General features: G+C 40.3%; 2 protein-coding genes across 15 annotated transcripts in view; one reads left to right on the top strand and one right to left on the bottom strand.

The window, feature by feature from the left end:
• Positions 1-20,731, bottom strand: part of Vmp1 (vacuole membrane protein 1) — a 105,202-nt gene that overhangs the window by 3,469 nt on the left and 81,002 nt on the right. For all 12 annotated transcript variants that reach the window (XM_013067660.3, XM_087191860.1, XM_087191865.1 and 9 more), the window contains one exon: positions 16,266-16,327. In XM_013067660.3, the coding sequence (XP_012923114.2) occupies positions 16,266-16,327 (62 nt within the window). The remainder of the gene's footprint in view (positions 1-16,265; positions 16,328-20,731) is intronic.
• The window catches only part of Tubd1 (tubulin delta 1), a 100,608-nt gene that overhangs the window by 45,575 nt on the left and 34,302 nt on the right, over positions 1-20,731 (top strand). The window contains exon 9 of one of the 3 annotated variants that reach the window (XM_021248766.2): positions 1,674-2,227. The exons of the other annotated variants lie outside the window; for them this stretch is intronic. Coding sequence (XP_021104425.1) covers positions 1,674-1,737 — 64 coding nt within the window. The 3' untranslated portion in view covers positions 1,738-2,227. Of the gene's footprint in view, positions 1-1,673; positions 2,228-20,731 lie in introns of those variants that run through there. 3 annotated transcript variants of the gene reach the window in all.

The following is a 20,731-nucleotide window of genomic DNA, read 5'->3' as shown; positions in this document are numbered from 1 at the left end:
GTCTCAAGCTCTAGTAGCCTCGTGTAGAGAGGCAGACAGAGAAGCTGTATCTAGCTGTGCTGCTGTTTATCAGCAAAGATTCTAACTACAAAGGGGAAACAACGGGACAACCTTTTTTTTTTTGGTACCGGGATCAAACTCCAGACCTTGCCCTTGCCAGGCAGGTGCAGCACCACTGAGCTACATCCCCAGCCATGGAACAACCTTTTTTTAAGAAGGGAGATTTTCCTTAGTGGTTCACATAACCTTTCCTTATGTAACCTGGATGGGAATGCAAATAGCTCATCCATTTACACTTGAGATAAATCACCTGAATAGAAAGAAAGAATTCCAGCAAAATGCATGCACAGAAAGTCTGGCTTTGAAAACAGCAGATGGATAAGAACTTTCCTTTTCATAAGCAAATTCATTTACTTTAATACCAATACTCTATGTCATCATTTAAAGATACCAAGGGTCAGCCTGGGTGGGCTACACAGTGAGTTCAAGGCCAGCCTGAACTACATAGTGAGATCCTGTCTCAAAAAACAAAAACAAAACAGAACAAAACAAAGAAAACCAAGGACCACCACAGTTAAACTATTAAAAGAAAGTAACCAAACCTAAATGTTAGAAAGATTCTAATTTTTTTGTTGTTGAGGGCAGTAAGGGATTAGCCACAATCATGTTAAATTCCCTTCAAAATAATTTGAAGATAATTTGTCATTGTAAATCCAATAAGAAATACACCTTAGCTAATAAAGAGCACAGGCTACTGTACATTCACATGATGTGCAACTTTCTAACTTTCAAAGAATTATTTTGGGGATAAAACGATAAATTTATCAAGGTACTATGTACGACATGCTTTGTGGAGTTTTGGTAGTGTAGGGGATGTCTACACAGATTCCAAAAGGAGACTGGGGAAACAGCTGAAAATAAAGAGGTCTACTTTATTTTATTTTTTTGGCGGTGGTACTGGGGATTAAACCCAGGGCCTTTGGACTGAGCCCACTGAGTAGTTACATCCTCAAACCCTTTTCAATTTTGAGACAGTCTTGCTAGGTCACTAAACTGCAGTCATCCTGTCTCACTCTCTCAGAGAGCTGGGATTATAGGCATGTGCTACTGTGTCTGGTTGGTTACTTTTTAAAAAAAATAACTTTATTATCAAACACATACACATACAAAAATTAAAACCATTCAAAGAAGAACAATGCAAAGGAAAAAAATTACAATAATATTCAAATACAGTAGAACTCAACCAAAACAAAACTGAAAAGCACTTAAACATTTTTCCATATAACTTAAAAAAGCATCTCAAGCACCAACAAGACACCAGAGGATGTGATTTGTTTCAGAAAGATCCCCAAAACCAACAATGAACAAAGCGTGGTATGGAAAAAAACTCCAGTTAGCTAGCAGACTCCACATAAGTCAAGCTTCTCCCTAATTTAAATTTTTATACAGTCATATGACACGCCATGGATGACACACGTTTTTATTAACAATATATTAACCAAAACTACCATGAGCAAATAAATGGTCTGAAGAATCTAAAAGTTAACACATTTAAAATCCAGGTATTAAATGTTACAAAGTCAATTATGTATCAGATTATTTTAGTCTTTATATTCATCAAAACTTTAGTTGTCATTTTTCAATGTCTAACTTCTACCCTTTTTTTTGGACAGGGTCTCTCTATGTAGCCCAGGCTGTCCTGGAACTCACAGGATCCTCCAGCCTCAGGCTCCCTAGTGCTGGGATTAAGGCTGTTTGCCACCACGCCCTCTAACTTTCACGCTTAAAATGGATCTAAGGCAAATAATACCAATTTGCCACCTCATCCCTCAAGTTATTTCCCAGCAGCAGTCCAGGAGCAAGAGATCATTTCGACACCGAGGATTAACTTAAAGTACACACATGGGGTGAGGGTGGAGAGGGGAAAGTTCCCCACAGTCCAGTGCCACTAAACTGGGAGCATGAGTGAGTGTGTGTGTGTGTGTGCGCGCGCGCGCGCGCGTACACCTGGCTAAGGACGCCTCTCAGCCTTAGGAAGTGTGTGAAGTGTGCAACCTGCCACTAGGTTCTGAGTAAGTTCAAAGAATCAGAGTTTTGTGTTACAGAACATAAAGTTGGAGGAGAACAGACACAAAGAACTACTGGACTAAAATATACCGAAACTAGCCTTGTAAATAGTCACCTGTGCTATGAGAAAGCCTTAAAATAAAAAAGAAAGTTGATATAATTTACTTTTCCTTGTTGCAGACCTTTGCCACAGTGGGTAGAAAAATCTTTGTGCATAGTGGGTTAGTATCTTGGTGGTTTTATTCTTGGCACAAATATAACATCAAAAACCAAAATTTTAAGAAATTATTCTTTTTTTTTTTTTTTTTTTTGGGTACCAGGGATCGAACTTGGGACCTTGTGCAGCAGGTGGAACCACTGAGCTAAATCCCCGCCCCTCAACAAATTATTCTAATACAAGTTATTTCATGTTTGTTATTAATTTTTCAAAAGGACAAAAAAAAAAAAAAACTCCTTAGAAAGCCAGACAAAAGATTTAAATAACAACAACAAAAAAATCCACAAAGCTCCAAATCCACTCAGGGCTCAAAATCAGTTTCATGGGCATGATTGTTCCCTAGCTTTGTAAACTTAAGAATCTGCTAGAACAGACCCGGGACAAACTTCTTTATAGTTAAAAAAATCCATTTAAAATATCATACAGGTCTCAGACAGAGGACTACTATCTAGAGTATATAAAGAATTGAAAAAAATCAGACCCCCCAAATTCAAAGACCCAATTCAAAACTGGGCATCTGAAATGTACAGACATTTATTTCTCAGACAAAGTAAAAGCAGCAAACAAATATATGAAAAAATGTTCAACATCACTGGTCATTCGAGAGATGCAGATGAAAACAACACTGAGATTCCACCTCACCCCAGAAAGAAGGGCTGCTATCAAGAAATCAACCAATAACAAATGCTGGCGGGGCTGTGGAGAGAAAGGAACCCTTCTCCATTGCTGGTGGGAGTGCAGACTGGTGCAACCACTGTGGAAGTCAGTATGGAGACACCTCAAAGAACTAGGGCTAGAGGTCCCATTTGACCTAGCTATTCCCCTGCTGGGGATCTGCCCAAAAGAATTAAAAGAATCATACCACAGTGATATATGTGCACCCATGTTTACAGTGGCACAGTGTGTAATAGCTAAAGGTTGGAAATAGCTCAAATACCCATCAACTGGAAACTGGATAAAGAAGATGGGTTTTTTTTATAAAATGGAGTACTACTCAGCCATAAAGAACGACAAACTAGAGTCATTTATAGCTAAATGGATGCATATCGAGGCGATACTCTTAAGTGAAATAAATAGGACACACGTGTAAATACCAAATAGTTTCTCTAGCTTGAGAAACTGATAGTATAAACAAGGGTTAAAATGATTAAAATGATTAACTGATAATTTGAAATAGGAAAAAAGGTCCAAAGATGAAGGAGTGAAGGGGGGGAAGGGGAAAGGAAAAGAGGGAAAGGAAAAACTATGAGAAAAGGAAAACAAAAAAAGGAAATGAAATCTACGTAAATAGGGAAGGGTGGAGGGGGTGAAGGGCGCACAGGTAATGGGGAAAAAAATAAGAACCAAGATATATCATGTACAGGTACAGACACCCAATGATAAATGTAAACGAATTGTATACCTAAAATGGACCAATAAAAGAACAACAACAACAAAATAAAATAAAATATCATACAGGCAAAATTCTGTCAAGAACCCTAACCAATATGCAAACAAAATTGATTATTTTTCTAGTTTTTAATGCATATGTTACCCTGCTCTGGAAATCACTTATCTGACAAGAAATCTGTACCTTCAGCTTGCTTCCTATGTCCTCACTGTAAAGGATGGGGGTATTCTCTGCGCTCTGAGAGCGAAAGAATCTTCCCCAGGAAGCATCACAGTTGGCAGAGGTTGTAAAGTGAGTAAAGTGATTACTCCTGATGTTCACAATGCATACATTCTCATTTGTTGGTTAATACGGAACACACCCACTCCAAGCATGCCTAGAATTTATCAGTCATCATTCCTGTTTTTCAAAGGACTCCTTTTCAAACTGTGAACATTTCAAAGAAGCTGCTTTACCATATAGAAAAAAACACATCTGATTTACTTTGAATCTCTTATCCATTATAGAGAGATAGCCATCAAACTAGGTTCTGCTCTTAGGAGATCTGAAATTTTCATGCCAGGTGTGGTGGTGCACACTTGTGAACCCAGCACTTATGAGGCTGATGCAGGAGGATTGGGACGAGTTCAAGGCTAGTCTGCACTACTCAGTGAGTTCAAGACCAGCCTGAGGCCCAGGGATTTCGCTCAGTGGTTCCGCTGCCTGCCTCGAAAGAGCAAGGACCCGAGTTTGATCCCCGGTACCAAAAAAAAAGACCTGCCTGAACTATGTAGCAAGACCCTGTCTCAAAAAATCCAATCCCCCCAACCAAACCAAAACACACACACACACACACACACACACACACACACACCCCAAGAAGATCTGAAATTTTCTTAAACTGGTCATGATTCTGTTTGGAATTTTTTCTGTTTTGATTCTTGTTCAGTTCTATATACAAACAGCATACTCAGGGGTTAAGTACTGAAACATCTAAGCCTAAGAATATTTATTATAGAAGGGCTAGTAAAGTAAAATTTTAATCCAGGCTTTGCTCCTTTTTCAACCACTCTTTTGAGTATTTTACCACGAATGTAAGCATGTCAGTTATACTCACTTTCCTAAAAAACACACTGATTATTAACATGGGCACCTAAAAGGAAGGATACAGGGAAATAAGCCTTTTCCTTAGCAAAAAGTCTGGGCGTTTTTATGCAATATTTTGAGACTGAGTTATTTAACATCTCTCTGATAATTAATCAGAAAGTCTAAATAATCTCAAGGTATGATCAGATCCCTAAAGCTTATAAAAGGGTAAAAAAATGTTTTTAGAAGACTGACATCAGGGGGTATTGTTAAAGGAAAGGGCTCGATGCTACTGCTACAATAGCTCAGTAAGCATAACAGAAATCTTTTGAATTAGACTACTCATGACACTCTTTAAAAGCACCAGCTGGACATGGTGGTGCGCACCTGTAATACCAGCACTCGGGAAGCTGAGCCACGAGGATTATGGCAAGTTTGAGGCCAGCCTGGGCTGTTACACAGTCAGACTCTTATCTCAAAAAAAAAAAAAAAAAAAATTAAAAAGCACCAAAAGCAGGTTTTAAGGGCAGAGTGACTAAACCAATGGTCTGCAAACACAAAAATTTAAAAGAACAACAAAAAAGGATGAAATAAATTTTTAATGGTATGGAACCCAGGAATGCTCTACCACTAAGCCAGGCTTTTTTTTTTTTTTTTTTTAATTTTGACACAGGATTTCACTAAATTGCGCAGGTTAAGCTTGAGCTTGCAATTCTCCTGCCTCAACATCTTGAGTAGCTGGGAGTACAGGCATGCACCATCGTGCTTGGCTTTTTGTTTGTTTGTTTTGGTGGCACTGGGGATTGAACCAAGAGCCTTTGCACTTAGCTACATCCCACAATGCACCCCCCCTTTTTTGGGTACCAGGGATTGAACTCAGGTCCTTGCGCTTGCAGGGCAGGCAATGGAACCACTGAGCTAAATCCCTGGCCTCCCCTTTTTTATTTTTGGTACTGGGGACCGAGCTCAGACCTTGCGCTATCGAGGCAGCAGCAGTGCCATGGAGCTAAATCCCCCTCACCCTTTTTCCCCCTTTTTAATTTTTGAAACAACGTCTCACTAAGTTGCACAGACTGAGCTTTAACTTGAGATCCTCAGCCTCCCACAGAGCTGGGATTCAAGTGTGCACTGCCATGCTCAGCTGGAGGATCTCAAATTTGAGGCCAGTCTGTGCAATTTAATGAGACTTTATTTTAAAACAAAACAAAAAAAGGCTGGGGATGCAGCACTACAGGACTCTGGGTTTGATCCCTAGCATCACACACACCACGAAATCTTGTGCCCAGTTACCATCTTTAATTGTATTCTAAATAAGCATCAGGGCTTTACAAATGGTCTTGACTGAATGAGGGTGACTGTATGCAAATCCGTAAATCAAATTTATTCTCTGGCTCCAGAAAATTCTTCTATCATTTGAGATTTGGCCCAGAAGGGAGCACAGAAGTGGAGGCTTGACTGAAAATGGTCCTCTTCTAACTGAAGCTAAGAGACTCTTCTTTTTTTTTTTTTTGGTACCAGGGATCAAACTCGGGTCCTTGAGCTTTCAAGGCAGGCCTCGGAACCACTGAGCTAAATCCCCAGCCCCTAAGAGACTCTTCTGAGGAGGAGGTTTGACATTTAAGGTTAGCAGTGACCTGTATTTCCAGGGATGAAATAAAATGTCCTCCCCGTCCTACCCCCATTACATGGCGATCTGTTTTCTGTACAAAAGGTGACAACAGTGTGGTAGAAGTTCAACAAGATCAATCTGCAATTCCCTTTCTTAGTAACAATCTTGTAAATAATTCTGTTTTTAGAAATGTGCACTTTAGTCAAACATCGTAGGGTTAAATTTTCCTCCTCACCCCCTAGGCAGTGATCTAAACAGGCTTAACGGTTAGTATTTTAATGAGTTGTCATTTCCTGTCTGACAAAGATTCTCACAGTATTTAACCACCAGTTTCCCTGGGGACCAACCAATACTAGAGCTCTATTCACAGTGACTCAGAATGGACCATAGACTCCCGGACCTAATTCAATGATGATAGATTCCTCCTAAGGTAGACTGCTCAGAAAGGGTGGGCGAAGTTTATCACACAATCTTTCTGAAGAAGCCAAAGGGCATCTCATGCTTACTCGAATCAGTATTTATAAGCGTGCTGCCCTCAGAGCTTAGGGGAGAGGGAGGGGAAGACACCAGTGCTTACCTAATTGATCCAGGAATAAGTAAGTGAACTGTGCTCACTGAAAATCAACTTATGTTTAACTTAGTGAAAATGAGATCTAGTAATTCTGTGTGACTGGAATGAAACTGTTACCATTTAATTGAACACTGTCTATGAATCTACAAAGCTGAGTCATGTATTCTACTTTTTTTGGATCAGAAACGTGGTAACCCACATAAACTCATTACATCCCAGGGTCCTGGAAGAACAACTCACATAAACTAAATTCAGGATGAAAATTCTGTGCTATCTTGAAGAACAATCTATGGCTTTCTCATGTACACAAGTGTTTGGACTGATAGTCTCTCTGGCACCTTCCAAAATTCTCTGTGATTCGACCTCAGGATTTGGGATTAAAACATCTTGAATTTCACTTGCATCTGTGCCCCTCTCAAATGTTTAAAACCTCTTTTGTACTCATTTCAAACCATTATGTGCTGGACGGTATTATAAACACTGGAAAGTATTATAAACACTGGACACTAGCCATTTTTTGTGACTACAAGGAAGACCACTGCTTTCTCCAGACACTTTAGGTGTGTGGCTGCTACTGCCTCACAGCAACTCTCAAGCATCAGAGGGCTTGCAATTGTCCCTGCTTTGGAACATTTGGAATCATTTTTTGTAAGAATCAGAATGGAAGTAAGGCTTCCTTATAATTAGCTGCTACTCCTTGAAACAAACTATCATTAAAGAGCAGCTCTAAAAACCAAAATCCTGTCTCAAATACAGACCTGAGCAGCAGGAGCCAAACTGGCATTTATGTGAATAAATGAGGTCAGAGCTGAAGGAACCAAGTCAAACTAACTTGGCTGCCAAAAAGAGCTCTGTTTAAAGCCAACTGATTTCATTTATAGAAAATGATAGCCTGGTGGCAGCTTTTTTGTAATAACAAATCTGTGTCTGGCTTGAAGACCCACTGAGTTACAAGAATGAAAAGTCAGCAATAGGGACGAGCAAACCCAAAGGTCAAGAATAAAGCACTGTTTGCAGAATTTTAAATTCAAGGTGAGATGACAGGAAGCTTACTGGCTTCCAGATCACTGAAAGGGGCATGACCGGGGGTGGGGGGGATTAATGTACATTATTATTAACTGCTTACTCCAAAGAGTAACTAGGCAGAAAATCGCTACATACAATAGATACTTAAGGGAAGAAAGTATTCTATGCCCCGAAGAAACTTAAATTTAGAAGGGTGCTACCTACCAAAAGTGCATTTTGCTGTGCAGGAGAGAAAGCAGGAGGTCTCTCACCAACAGCAATGGCAGTGATGAGCTGCAGCCTCACACAGGTGGGCAGGACATGAATCCACGCTGACCAGGGTGAACGGCACCCCACAGGATTTTTAATGCATAATAAATCAAAGTCTTTGTAAAGCATCTGACACAGTGGATGCTGGCCTTAAACTCACTGTGTAGCCCTGGCTGGCCTCGAACTCAAACTTGCAGCGATCATTCCTCCTGCTTCAGCTTCCACCAGAGTGCTGGGATTACAGGAGTGCACCATCATACTGGCATTTTTTTCTTTTTAAACATAAATTTGTATTTTCTTGTGGATTCTCTTATTAATGAACAAGTGGATTTGTTTAGTTAGCAAATATGTATGGAACAATTGAAAAGCGTCAGGAATGACTTGCCTTTTCCTTTCCCCTCACACTTCTGTGGACCAGTATAATTGGATTTAAATTTTCATCATTTTGCTGAAATGTTTCAATGACGGTCAACCTTAAGTTCTTTTTTTTGTTTTTCCTCTGGTACCGGGTATTGAACTCGGGACCTTGCACTTTTGAGGCAGGCGGCAGAACCACTGAGCTAAGTCCCCAGCCCAACCTTAAGTTCTTAATACTGTACAATGTCCATTTCTCAACTAACAGTCTCTGGTGCCACCCAATATCTATGACAGACACAGAAGGGTTAAGGTGCAAGAGAGAAGGATACATGAGCTACCAAGGACGGAAAAGGAAGTCTTCCTGAATTACAGAGGAAGTTGTGTTAAAGTCAGAGTGTACAACTGCGTCTCGGCCGCTGAGGTCTTAAAAGTCCACATGCCCTGATACAAATGTCTGTGTTCTACATTTCCATAACCTTTGCTAATTACTTCATAATGATCAAAGAGAACATTTTTTGTTTGTTTGTTTCTTTGAGAATATTTTATATTTTCAAATGAAAGGACAGATCTTTCTGTAGAAGAAAAAGTCCTGGATCACATAGCTCATTCTAGCCATTTTGCATAGGGTGAGGAACAAGGAGCAACATTCAGACTCAAGCACTTAATTACTCACTGGTGAAACGGCTTTTCTGGCCACAGCCAGCCCCACTCTGAGGTCAAACACGAAGTCAACTCAGAAATGAGGCTGCAGAGAAGAGCATGGAACATTCTGTATCTGGTAAAAAGTCCCTGTTCCAGCCAATCCCATCCCCCAGTACGATGCTTGAGTTCTGGAAACTTTACTCGTGTGGTGAAACTGTGGACTCTGTCTTCCAATAAGACTCTGGCAATCTGACAACGAGCCAATGTTCTGCATATGGTTTGTTGCAAGTCATATGCTTAATGTTATTTTCTGGGCATTCTCAACCTCGATTTGGTGAGGATACTGGAAAATGTCATTTTAATGATGACTTTAAAAGTTAGATATGGTTACGTTCTTTAAGAAATAAGTGCAGACTTCTCTCAGTGGAGAAAGTCTGAAATTAAATAAAAATTAATATTAAATTGTAATAAAAAAAGAACACAATAAATATAAAAATGACTTTCAAGCTCTAAGCTTCCTGGTTCTCTGGCTCTATCACCTGACTTATTTCAAAAAGTGAAAGAGCATTATATGCCTATCCACCTGCTACACTTAAACTAGAAGGCTATTATCTATATTCTAACCTCTCTCAGAATACATAACTGATTCATTATATCCATTCAGATTTACATGACCAATCCTTCAATTTAGAAATAGTTAATAAGGACACCTTCCCCTAAACCTAAGAACACTGGCAGGTACTTTCCAGAACTATTCAAGAAATACATCTAATACCCCGCGCACCTGCCTCACAAATGCAAGGTCCTGAGTTCAATGTGAGAAAGAAAGAAAGAAAGAAAGAAAGAAAGAAAGAAAGAAAGAAAGAAAGAAAGAAAGAAAAAAGAAAAGAAAAGAAAAGAAAAGAAAAAAGAAAAGGAAAAGAAGGAAATCTAATTGTTTCTGACAGGGGCTGAACTCTTTAAATTTGAGGGAAGGGCCTGTACCGTCTCTGGGACCTTAGGATGGTCACAGGATGATGTACTGTACTAAAAATATCTCAGGTCAAAGGCACACTTTGGGCATCACATTCAGCTAGGTCAATCCATACTTGAACACGCTGAGAACAGAAGCCCTTTGGGGTAGCTGCCAGCACTGCACTGAACCCTCTGTGAAATGAATACTAACCCTAAACTCCCAGGGCATAACTGCCAACAGCAACTCCTTCCTCTACCTGGGGAGATGAACGCCCTGACTGTGGTGCGGGTTTGCGCAGAACACAGAGTGCCTTGTTTATACCCACTGTCTCTTTTGAACCCAGGACCTTCACACTGAGCTATAGCCCCAGACCATTTTATTCTGTGAGACAGGGTCTCACTAAGCTGCTAATTTGTGCAGGCTGAGCCGAAACCTGCTATTTCCTGCCTCAGCTTCCCAGAGTGCTGGAGTTACAGGTGGGTGCCATCATGCCTGGCCCCAATATCTCTTTTTATTCTCCCTTTCCTGTACTGAATTGTCCTTTTTATCATTGTCTTAGGCTCTTTCCTATGCCCACACCTACACTGACATCTAACAATGCTTGTCAGGGCATTGTTTTTTTGTTTTGGTACCGGGGATCGAACTCGGATCCTTGTGCTTGTGAGGCAGGCAGCAGAACCACTGAGCTAAATCCCCAGCCCGAGCATTGTTTAAACTGGAAGAAACAGGGAACCCATCCAAATATATCCACCAACAGGAGAGGGGACAGTTACCTACAGGAATAATGTATGTGGTATGATCAACACAGTGACTGTTTCGATTAAAATGCCTGGGGGGCCAGGGGCCAGGGGCCGGGGGCCAGGGATTTAGCTCAGTGGCACTGAGCCTGCCTTGAAAGTGCAAGGTCCTGAGTTCAATCTCCAATACAGGGGTGGGGGTGAGGGGGTTAAACATTAATATCTAGGTGCAGTGGCACAAGTCTAAAATCCCAGCTATCAAGGAGGCTGAGGCAGGAGTATCACCAAGTTTGAGGACAGCCTGGGCAACTAACTTATTGAGAGTCAATCTCAAATTAAAAAGTAAAAGGGGCTGCGGGTGTAGCTTAGTAGTAGAGCATGTGTGCCTAGCATGTACAAGGCCCTAAGTTCTATCCCCAGTACAAAAAACCCCCAATATAATATATACAAAGAGCCCACTATGTTAAAAAAAATAGTTTTCTCAAGAGTTATTTGTAGTATCTATAGCTGGGTGTGTCGACCCAAATCTGCCCTTCAGGCTGAGGCAGGAGGATTTCATGGCCAGCCTACACTACATAGTGAGACTCTGTCTCAAAAAAACCCCCAACCAACCAACCAACCAACCAAACACAAACAATTCTTTGTAGTATCATCTTGGATAAGAGCTGCTGTCCTCAATGAAGGTATTTTAGTGATCAAGGAGTAAAGTAAGATGGTACTTTAAGGAGAGACAGGTTTTCCTTCACCCCCCTGCCCCAGCACAATCCTCACTTAGCTGTCAGCCTTTTCATCCAGTCAGGAGAAACTATGGAAAATGAGAATTTGAGAACACAGACAATATCAAACTTGAAGGAGAAGGCATTTTAAAAATCCACATGCTTTGGAAGAGTAACTCACTGATAGGAGTGTATTGCAACTCAACTGTAAAATCCTGTGGTTACAAAACATTTTACCTTTTTGACTAGAGTTAGAAAGGTTATTACTGGCCTTGTGAATTGAAGAAATGCTACTAAAAAAAGTTTGAAAGCATAGCAACTAGAAGCACGTACAGAGAGAAGTTAAATAACTGCCCGGTGGCAGATCTCAAATTCCAATCTAGATTTGTCCAAAGCCAGTGCTGTTTTACTTTGCTACTGAGGATTGAACCCAGAGCCTTCACACTGAGCTGCATCCCCAGCCCCTCTATTTCTGAGACAGGATCTCACTAAGTCACTAAGATGCCTAGGCTAGGCTGGAATTGGGGGTCCTCCTGTCTCAGCCTCCTAGAGTGCTGGAATTACAGCCTTGCACCACCACACTCCACTTTCTTGCCTATCTTTTGCTTTTGTTTTTACCATGGAAATCTACCCCTTCCTTAACTGGGGGTACAAAACTTCAAACACCCTTCAAAAGACTGAATTCTAGGAACCAGGTGCTGTGGCGCACTCTCGTAATCCCACGACTCAGGAGGCAGAGGCCAGAGGATCACTATGAGTTCAAGGCCAGCCTGGGCTCCATACTGAGGTTCAAGGCCAGCCTTAAGACCTTGTCTCAAACCAAACCAAACCAAAAACTAAAAGAGAGCATTCTAAACTAGTTTAGTTTGATGATTTGCTATACCCTGTGAAGTTTTAACCATATGAAGGAGAATGTTTGCACAGCAAGTTAAGAGGCAGTATTTTCAGCTCAACAATGGACCTAGTGAGTCAATCCCAATGTTCTCTTTTCTGAAATAAACTGCTAATCCCTTCCTCCTCCTTCACTCCCTCCCACCCTTCCTTCCTTCCTTCCCTTTGCACTACTGGAGATTGAATCCAGGGCCTCTGTATTGAGCTACATCCCCAGTCCTTTTTTTATTTTGAGACAGGTCTTGCTAGGTCTACCCATCAAGTTACCCAGGCTCTGCTTGAACCTGGGATCCTCCTGCTTCAGCCTCCCACAGCCCTGGCATTATAAGAGTGTGCCACTATGCCTGACTATTCCAGTGGATTTATCATGATATGCAGTCATAAAATTTAGATCTACTTAAAATTTATTCTTGGTGCTGGTTCTGGTGGTATGCCTATAGTCCCAGCTTCTTGGGAGGCTGAGGCAGGAGGATCACATGAACCCAGAAGTTTGAGAGTTTAAGGCCAGTTTTGGTAACACAGGCAAGATCCCATCTCAAAAACAGTTCATTCTTTTCATTAGTTAATCTTCATTTTCAGTTCAGTGAGTATATTTATTCTTTTTGTTATCCAAATAATATATTTTTATTTAAAGAAACTACACTTTTCAAATTCTCAGTGCAAAGACACACATTGTTTTCCAGGGTTTTTTGTTTGGTTGGTTGGTTTTTGGTACCAGGGATCGAACTCAGGACCTTGTGCTTGTGAGGCAGGCAGTGGAACCACTGAGCTAAATCCCTGGCCCTATTTATTATCATCACTATTATTATTTTGCAATGCTGGGAATGGAACCTAGGGCCTCTCCTATGCTAGGCAAGTGCTCTGGCACCAGCCCAATTTGCTAGTTCTGACTTGATCAATTATATTTAAAAGCATTTCAAAACACAGGAAAACAAATCAGGACATGCTCAACTGGAGAATCTCATTACAAGATAATGTCATTAGTGACAAACACTAAAAGACACCTTTTGGCATCAGATAATAAAGATCACTCACTCTCACCTGCCAAGTCTGATTAGTTCTAGAGTTTAATATATTATCTGGAAAAGAACTGGAGCCAACCCCTGTGGACAGTTCTGGGGAAAAGGTGAGGGCATTCCAACACCTGTCTCCTGAAAATAATCTTTAAAATATGAACCAACTATTTAAATCCACAGAAATCGGTCTTTGGTAGGCATTGAATAGATTACAATAAATTTATGCAAACTTATTGTTTAGAGGACAGAACCCCTGGAATGTCTGCGGGGCCACGCTAGTGGAGCTTAAAAGAAAGGTCTGCCCAGCAGGGCACGGCGGTGACTGCCACTAATCCCAGGCTCTGGGGGGCAGAGCAGGGGGACCTCAAGTTCCAGCCTAGCCTGGGCAACACAGTGACTTCACAGGACCCTGTCTCAAAAGATGAAAAGGGCTGGGCATGTGCAAATGCCCTGAGTTCAATCTCCAGTACCAAAAACCAAACAACTACTGATTTTGAAAAACGTAAGATACTCCAACTAGACTATATTTTCCTAAAATTAAAGGCATTTATATTTCTATTTACTGTTGATAAATAATGTCATTTCTCAGAAACTCCAAGGGCCAGGGAAACAAACAGAAGAATCTGGGCAACATAAGTGACCACTGACTTTTGTTGGCTAGATCTTTATTCGGACAACACGTGTTCATTTATTCAGCAGATATTTGCTGAGCACCTGCTTCTCGTCAGTCAAGATGCCAGGTGCTGTGAACATAATGGTGAACAAAAATAGATATCTTCTCTGCCATTAGGAAGCTTACAGGTTACCAGCAAGAAGGCAGTACTCATACACCCACAAATACAAATGTAAAAATACAGCTGGGCGTGGCGGCGCATGCCTCAAATCCCAGCACTTTACGAGTCTGAGGCAGGAGGATCACAACAAGTTCAGCCTGGGCAATTTAGTGACTTAGTACTAAAACCCCACCTCAAAAAGTTATTAGAGGGCTGGGGATTTAGCTCAGTGGTTCCACCGCCTGCCTCCCAAGCACAAGAACCTGAGTTCGATCCCCAGTACCAAAAAAAAAAAAATTATTAGAGAGAGACAGAGGAATTGATTGATTTAACTCAGTTCAAAGGTCTTGGATTCAATCCCCAGAAGCCCCCCCAACACAAAACATGAAAAAAGCCCCACCCACCACCAAAACAAGATGAATGCAAAAGCGCCAGTATAAGTGCAAGTAGTACACGCTGCTGTGCAGAGAGGTTCCTGATACAGGGGATATGATCAGGGTAGGGAAAGTTTTCTGAGAATGCAGTAACTGAAATCTAAAGGTCATTATTGAAGCTGGGCGTGGTGGCTCACGCCTGGAATCCCAGCACTTGGAAGGCAGAGGCAGGAGGACTTTGGAGTTCAAAGCCATCCTGAGCTACACAGCAAGACCCTGTCTCAAAAAAAAAAAAAAAAAAAGATTGGGATGGGGATTTAGCTCAGTGGCACTGCGCCTGCCTGGCAAGCTCAAGGTCCTCAGTTCAATTCCCAGTACAAAAAAAAAGTCATTATTTAGGCCAGTGATTCTCACTGTGGGTGATGGGTTTATTTCCAATGCAACATTTGGCAAATGTTTGGAATCTTTTTTTTTTTTTTTGTACCGGGATCGAACTTGGGACCTTGTAATTTCGAGGCAGGCGGCAGAACCACTGAGCTAAATCCCCAGCCCAAATGTCTAGAATCTTTATTTTCCCTGGCATTGGAGATTGAACCCAGGGCTTCATGCATCCTAGGGATGCGCTCTCTTCCTCATGCCGAGGTCAAGGCCAATTCCTGAGCTAAGCCTCCAACCCTGGTTTTCTTTAAATTTTTTTTTTCTTCAGTGCTGGGGATCAAACCCAGGACCTTGTGCAAGTTAGGTAAGCACTCTACCACCAAGCACAACTCTAGGGCCTTTGTACTATGTTACATACCAAGCCCTTTTTTGAGACAAGGTTTTCTTAAATCCCCAGGCTAGGCTTGAATTTATAATATCCCTGCCTCAGCCTCTAAGACTGGTGGGAATACAGGCATATGCCACCATACCAGGCTAGTTTAGCCTTCTAAAAATGGTCTAATTTTTCTTTAGTGAAGTAACTGATTATTTTGGTAACATTCTGACACCTTATCATGCCTTACTTAATAAAACACTAAAATTTTGTGTAAGATTTATATTAAATGCAACTGTGTATGTGCCATCCCATTTTGGCCCAAACTCAATAGCGTTTTATTTATTTATTTATTTATTTGGTACTGGGGATCGAACTCGGGTCCTTGCGCTTGCGAGGCAGGCGACGGAACCACTGGGCTAAATCCCCGGCCCCTCATAGCATTTTATTAAAGCACTCTTAAACTATAATGACATACATATGTCTTTTATACAGAGAAATTTTTATTCCTTTGGAGAGGCTACAGACTCAAACCTAAAAATATTTTTAAATCGAGAATTATGTGACTTGATGTTTGCCTAGCATGTACAAGGCCTTGCGCTCAATTCCTTGCACAGGAAAAAATAATTATATGACTTGATATTTGGTTTACAATGAAACAAGGACAAGTGAACACCATTCTTCCCTTTTATAGGATAAGAATTCTTCAATTTCACAAGGCGAAAGATTTTTGTTTCTCAAACAAATAAAGAGCTATCTCAAAAATTCTCTCCCAAATCAGTCTACACATTTACTCCACTCCAATACCCATGGCAACAGCGACAACATATGTCATAGTGGACCATAAAGAGTCACTTACCCAATGAAAGCCACCATCTGCTCCACGATGTGCTTGCTGAATGTTATAATAACAAAGATTTTCTATAAAGAAAACACAGTTAAGAGAAATAACCGTCAGTAAATGAAACAGCGCTGGGGATTTAGCTCAGTGGCACCGCAACTGCCTTGCAAGCACAAGGTCCTGAGTTTGATCCCCAGTACCAAATAAATAAATAAAACAGCATAAATTCACAATTCTGACAGTAAACTAAAAAAGGTGAATTTCTGCCTCTAACTATAGTCTTAACATTTCTTTTAAAGAAAAAGACACTATTTAAATACTACCTAGTTTGTGCTTTATTTTCAGTTGTTTTTATTTTTAAAATTTTTATATTGGTACATGCTTACAGTACATAATGACTACATTCCTCATGTGTTTTAAAAGATGCTTTTCCTTAGGCACAGCTGTGGTCTTCCTAAGATACAGGACTTTGTCTGAGGGAAAATATGAGTCATGAAACCCTAGACTGGGAGGGAATACTGGACATTCACTTGTTCTGTGTGTCCAGGAATCCTGCGTTCCCATGGAGCCCCCATCACGGAAATCAAAATCAATTACTCCAACAAGAGCGGTCTGGTTAAATTTAATCTAGAGGATGTTGAAAAGACTATCTTTCATGGAAGATGTTTACAGCCTTAAGGTTTTTATATGTAGCTTGGGTTTTCAGGTTTAGGGTTAAAGGGCCCTTATTAGACCTGGGATATTTTCAATTTGATGTCAATGAAGTACTCTCTATTCATTAAAGACACTGATACCTTTTTTTTTTTATTTAATTTTTTTAGTTTTTATTTTTGGTACTGGGGATCAAACTCGGGACCTTGCAGCACTTGTGAAGCAGGCGGAGGCACCACTGAGCTAAATCCCCGGCCCCAAGACATTGACATCTTATTAAAACAAGAAAAGATACCTTTAGGGTTAACACGTGCAAATATTCTCAGCTCAGCTCAACAAATGTTAACATAAAGTACTTACTATGGATAATATATTTAGATAAATACAAAGCTATAAATACCAGTAGGGATAAACAAAACAAAACAACAAAACCAAAAGCCCAACAATAATATGTCATAGAAGTTCTGAAAAAAGAAAGGGCATATTAATTATATAATTAATTAAGGATTCAAAAGGCGGTATTTAACTTCAGCTTTCAGTAATGGATAATAATGCTCTGACTGAATATCAGTAATTCTAGATAATCTCCAAATCTGTGATAAACTCTTTAGTGTTTTGTTATTCTTTGTTAAATGCTTAATTCAGCTCATGTAACCAAAGGGGAAGGAAAGGAAAGCCAGTAAATAACAATAACAATAGTGCCCTTTGTATCCACCCATTACAGACCCGAGGAAAGCACACTGTTTTAGACAGAAGACTAATAAGGCAATGTGACACAAATAGTGTATGACTATTATGAAGCTAAAAAGACAATGACTACAGAGAATTTAGCAAGGAAAATTTTAATGAAAGAGGAGTCTATAGTCAAAGCTAGGTATCTGGAGATAGAAATTGTTTACTAAGGCAAAGAACCCATGGCTTTGACTTTCACGGATCCCATCACCACGAACCCTCCCAACACTATTTACTAACATGCAAAACAAGCCAGTGTCCAAACCACTGCACAGTTTCACTACTTAAAAAGCAAAACAAGATTTTCTTTTTATATGTAACAGCTTCAAAATTCACTGTGCTGGGCAAGGCATAAAATGTATCAGACATTTAAGAACATTATGTCTCAGAGTCTTTTACGTTGGAGGTCTGAGTGGGAATTCGACCAACAAACAAAAGGCACAGACACCAAACAATCCTCTCATGTGCGCAGAGAAGACAAGGGAAAGGGGAGAGCAGGAAGAAAAAGATACGGGCAGAGGTAACTAAGGGTGCTGCAACGACACAGGCGTCACCTGTTAAAGAAGGGTCCTTCAGAACGGGTGTGATAGTGCGGCCCCTGGAATCCCAGTCAGCGGGGAGGCCCAGGCAGGAGGATCGCAAGTTTGAGTCCAGCTTGTGAATCTTACTGAGACCTTGTCTCAAAATAAAAAGGGCTGGACATGCCACTCAATGGCAGAGCACTTGCTTAGATGTTCGAGGCCTTGGGCTCAATCTCAAGTATGGAAAGAAAGAAAGGGTCCTTCATTGGAAAGAAGAATCTTAGGCAGATTCAGTTATTAAATATTTAATGAGTGCCTAGTATACACCAGATGCTATTTTAAACAAACATTTCCTTCTCCCTGGAGCTTTTTCTTGAGATGTAGTTCTGGCTGGTCTTGAACTTACTATGTAGCCTGAGGCTGGACTCAAACTCACAGCAATTCTGACTCAGCTTCTGGAGTGTTGGGATTACAGGCATGTGCCACCACTCCCAGAAAATACTAAACTTTCCCCCCCCACTGGTTGGGGAATGAAAGGTCATTCAAATGGTAGGCAAGTGCCTTACCACTGAGATACACTGCCAGGAATACTGAACAATAAGCCAAAGACCTGAGTTCAAATTCCAGCTGTTACTCTTAGGCAGCTACTACTTATTAACTACTCTAAGTGTGACAATTACAAAATGTATCCGAGGAGGATTACAGTAAGCACTTGAAAGTCTAAAGTATTACGTAAAAAATTAAGAATTATTATAACTTTAAAAAATCTACTTAGAATGTTTTAAGAAATATTAGTGGTAGCAGCTTTTTAAAAATTCTGAGACAGGCAGGGTCTTGCTAAATTGTCGTGTTGCCCAGGCTGGGCTCAAACTTGTGATCCTCCTGCCTCAGCCTCCTCGGGTGCTGGGATCACAGGTATGCGCCACCACGTCCAGCCAAAATCCTAGTTCTGAGTTGTTCTGAAATATGAAAGGTCTGATATAATCTGCACATCTGTCACTACAGACGGGATACTTACTGCATAATTTTACAATAATTTATGGAAAGTTACTAAATGCAAGTACAAAATGGAGGTATAGGAAAATTTAGACTACTATAAAATTATATAAAAAGAATTAAAATAATCTTATTGTTTCTTAGGGATTAAAGACTCCAAAAAGCTAAATGATAGCACTCCTCTTCCCAAGAAAGAACTAAAAAGAAAAAACCATCTTCAGATACACTGCAAAATAATTTCTTATTCAATATAGTATTTTACTATTTAAAAACTCTATGATGGCATTTAAAACTTTTAAGCAAGTACCATGGCACTATTAAAAATCTTGTGTTCATTAAACACTTTTAAAGTAGTTAATGTACGTGGGAAGACTATTTCTTGAAGGAGGAAAAGCATATCTTTGAAATTTTGAGTGGTTATGATGGCAAGAGAATAGAAGACAGGATCAATAAACTCTTCCCAAATGCCATAATCTAAGATTAGAAACTGGGGAGGTAGAAACAGCTGAAGTTTTTTCTAGATGTACAGAGGTACCTGGAAGAAGAAGATCTACCTGGGGTAGAGATTTGTTTTTTGGTGCTGGGCCTCACATATGCTAAGCGCACACTTAACTATATCCTTAGCTAGAGAGATCTTTCTATTCTTTTCTTCTTTTTCTTTTCTTTTTCTTTCTTTTCTTTCTTTCTTTCTTCCTTCCTTTCTTTTTCCTTCCTTCCTTCCTTCCTTTCTTCTCCCTTCCCTCCCCTTCCCCCTCTCTCGGTACTGCTAGGCAGGTGCTGTGCTGCTGGGCTACATACTCGATCAATCTATTGATCTATTTTTTTAATTAAAAAAATTTTTTTTGGTACTGGGAATTGAACTCTGGGCCTTGTGCTTGCCAGGCAGGTGCTGTGCCGCTAAGCTACATCCCCGGCCCTGTATTTTTAGTTATTATAGAATCATATAAGGGCAGAGGCATTACTTCACTGTTTTTGCTTTTCTTTTCGTAAATATCTCCTTTGCTGTAAGCTATACTGATTTAAAACATTCTTTCCAGGTTAATTTTTATTTTATTCTAGTGAGACTTGACCTAGAAGGAAAGAAGTCATATCACAGTTTAGAAGCACATGTCCATTTCCCCCTCATTTAAGTTCTCAGGCTCTTATGCTTTCATACTTGCGTGTACATGTGCGTGTCCTAAAACTTTTGCTAAGAACAGCTTTGAAGACTAGCAGATTCTCACTTCTCTTCCCTCAACCCACATTTCCTTGCCTCTCCAGTGACCCCTTTCTCCCCCGTCCTCTCGTACAGTAACATCTGGCTGGCTTTTGGTAAAGGATATCAGTGCTAAGAGAGGAAGTGGTATACAGAGTGTGTTCGAGAAAATAAGAAGCAGTGAAAGGCTATATTCTCTCAGGTTGTGGTCAGGAAAGAAACTAGATTTTTTGGATGGTGCATATTTAAATGATGTGCTCTTTGCTACACAGGAACGCTATTTTTGTTTGATGAAAGTCTTGGAAAAATAGTTTCAGAGAGAAAAAAAAAGAGGAGGAGAGAAGAAAGAAAACAAAGGGATTCAATAACTTCCAAATGACATTTTTTGC

The sequence above is a fragment of the Heterocephalus glaber genome, unplaced genomic scaffold, assembly GCF_053883595.1.
Source record: "Heterocephalus glaber isolate CG9 unplaced genomic scaffold, H.glaber_assembly_v1.0 deba00001564, whole genome shotgun sequence".
Taxonomy (NCBI): Eukaryota; Metazoa; Chordata; class Mammalia; order Rodentia; family Bathyergidae; genus Heterocephalus; species Heterocephalus glaber.
The sequence above is the reverse complement of the archived record's forward strand: the minus strand, read 5'-3'. Positions and strand labels throughout refer to the sequence as shown.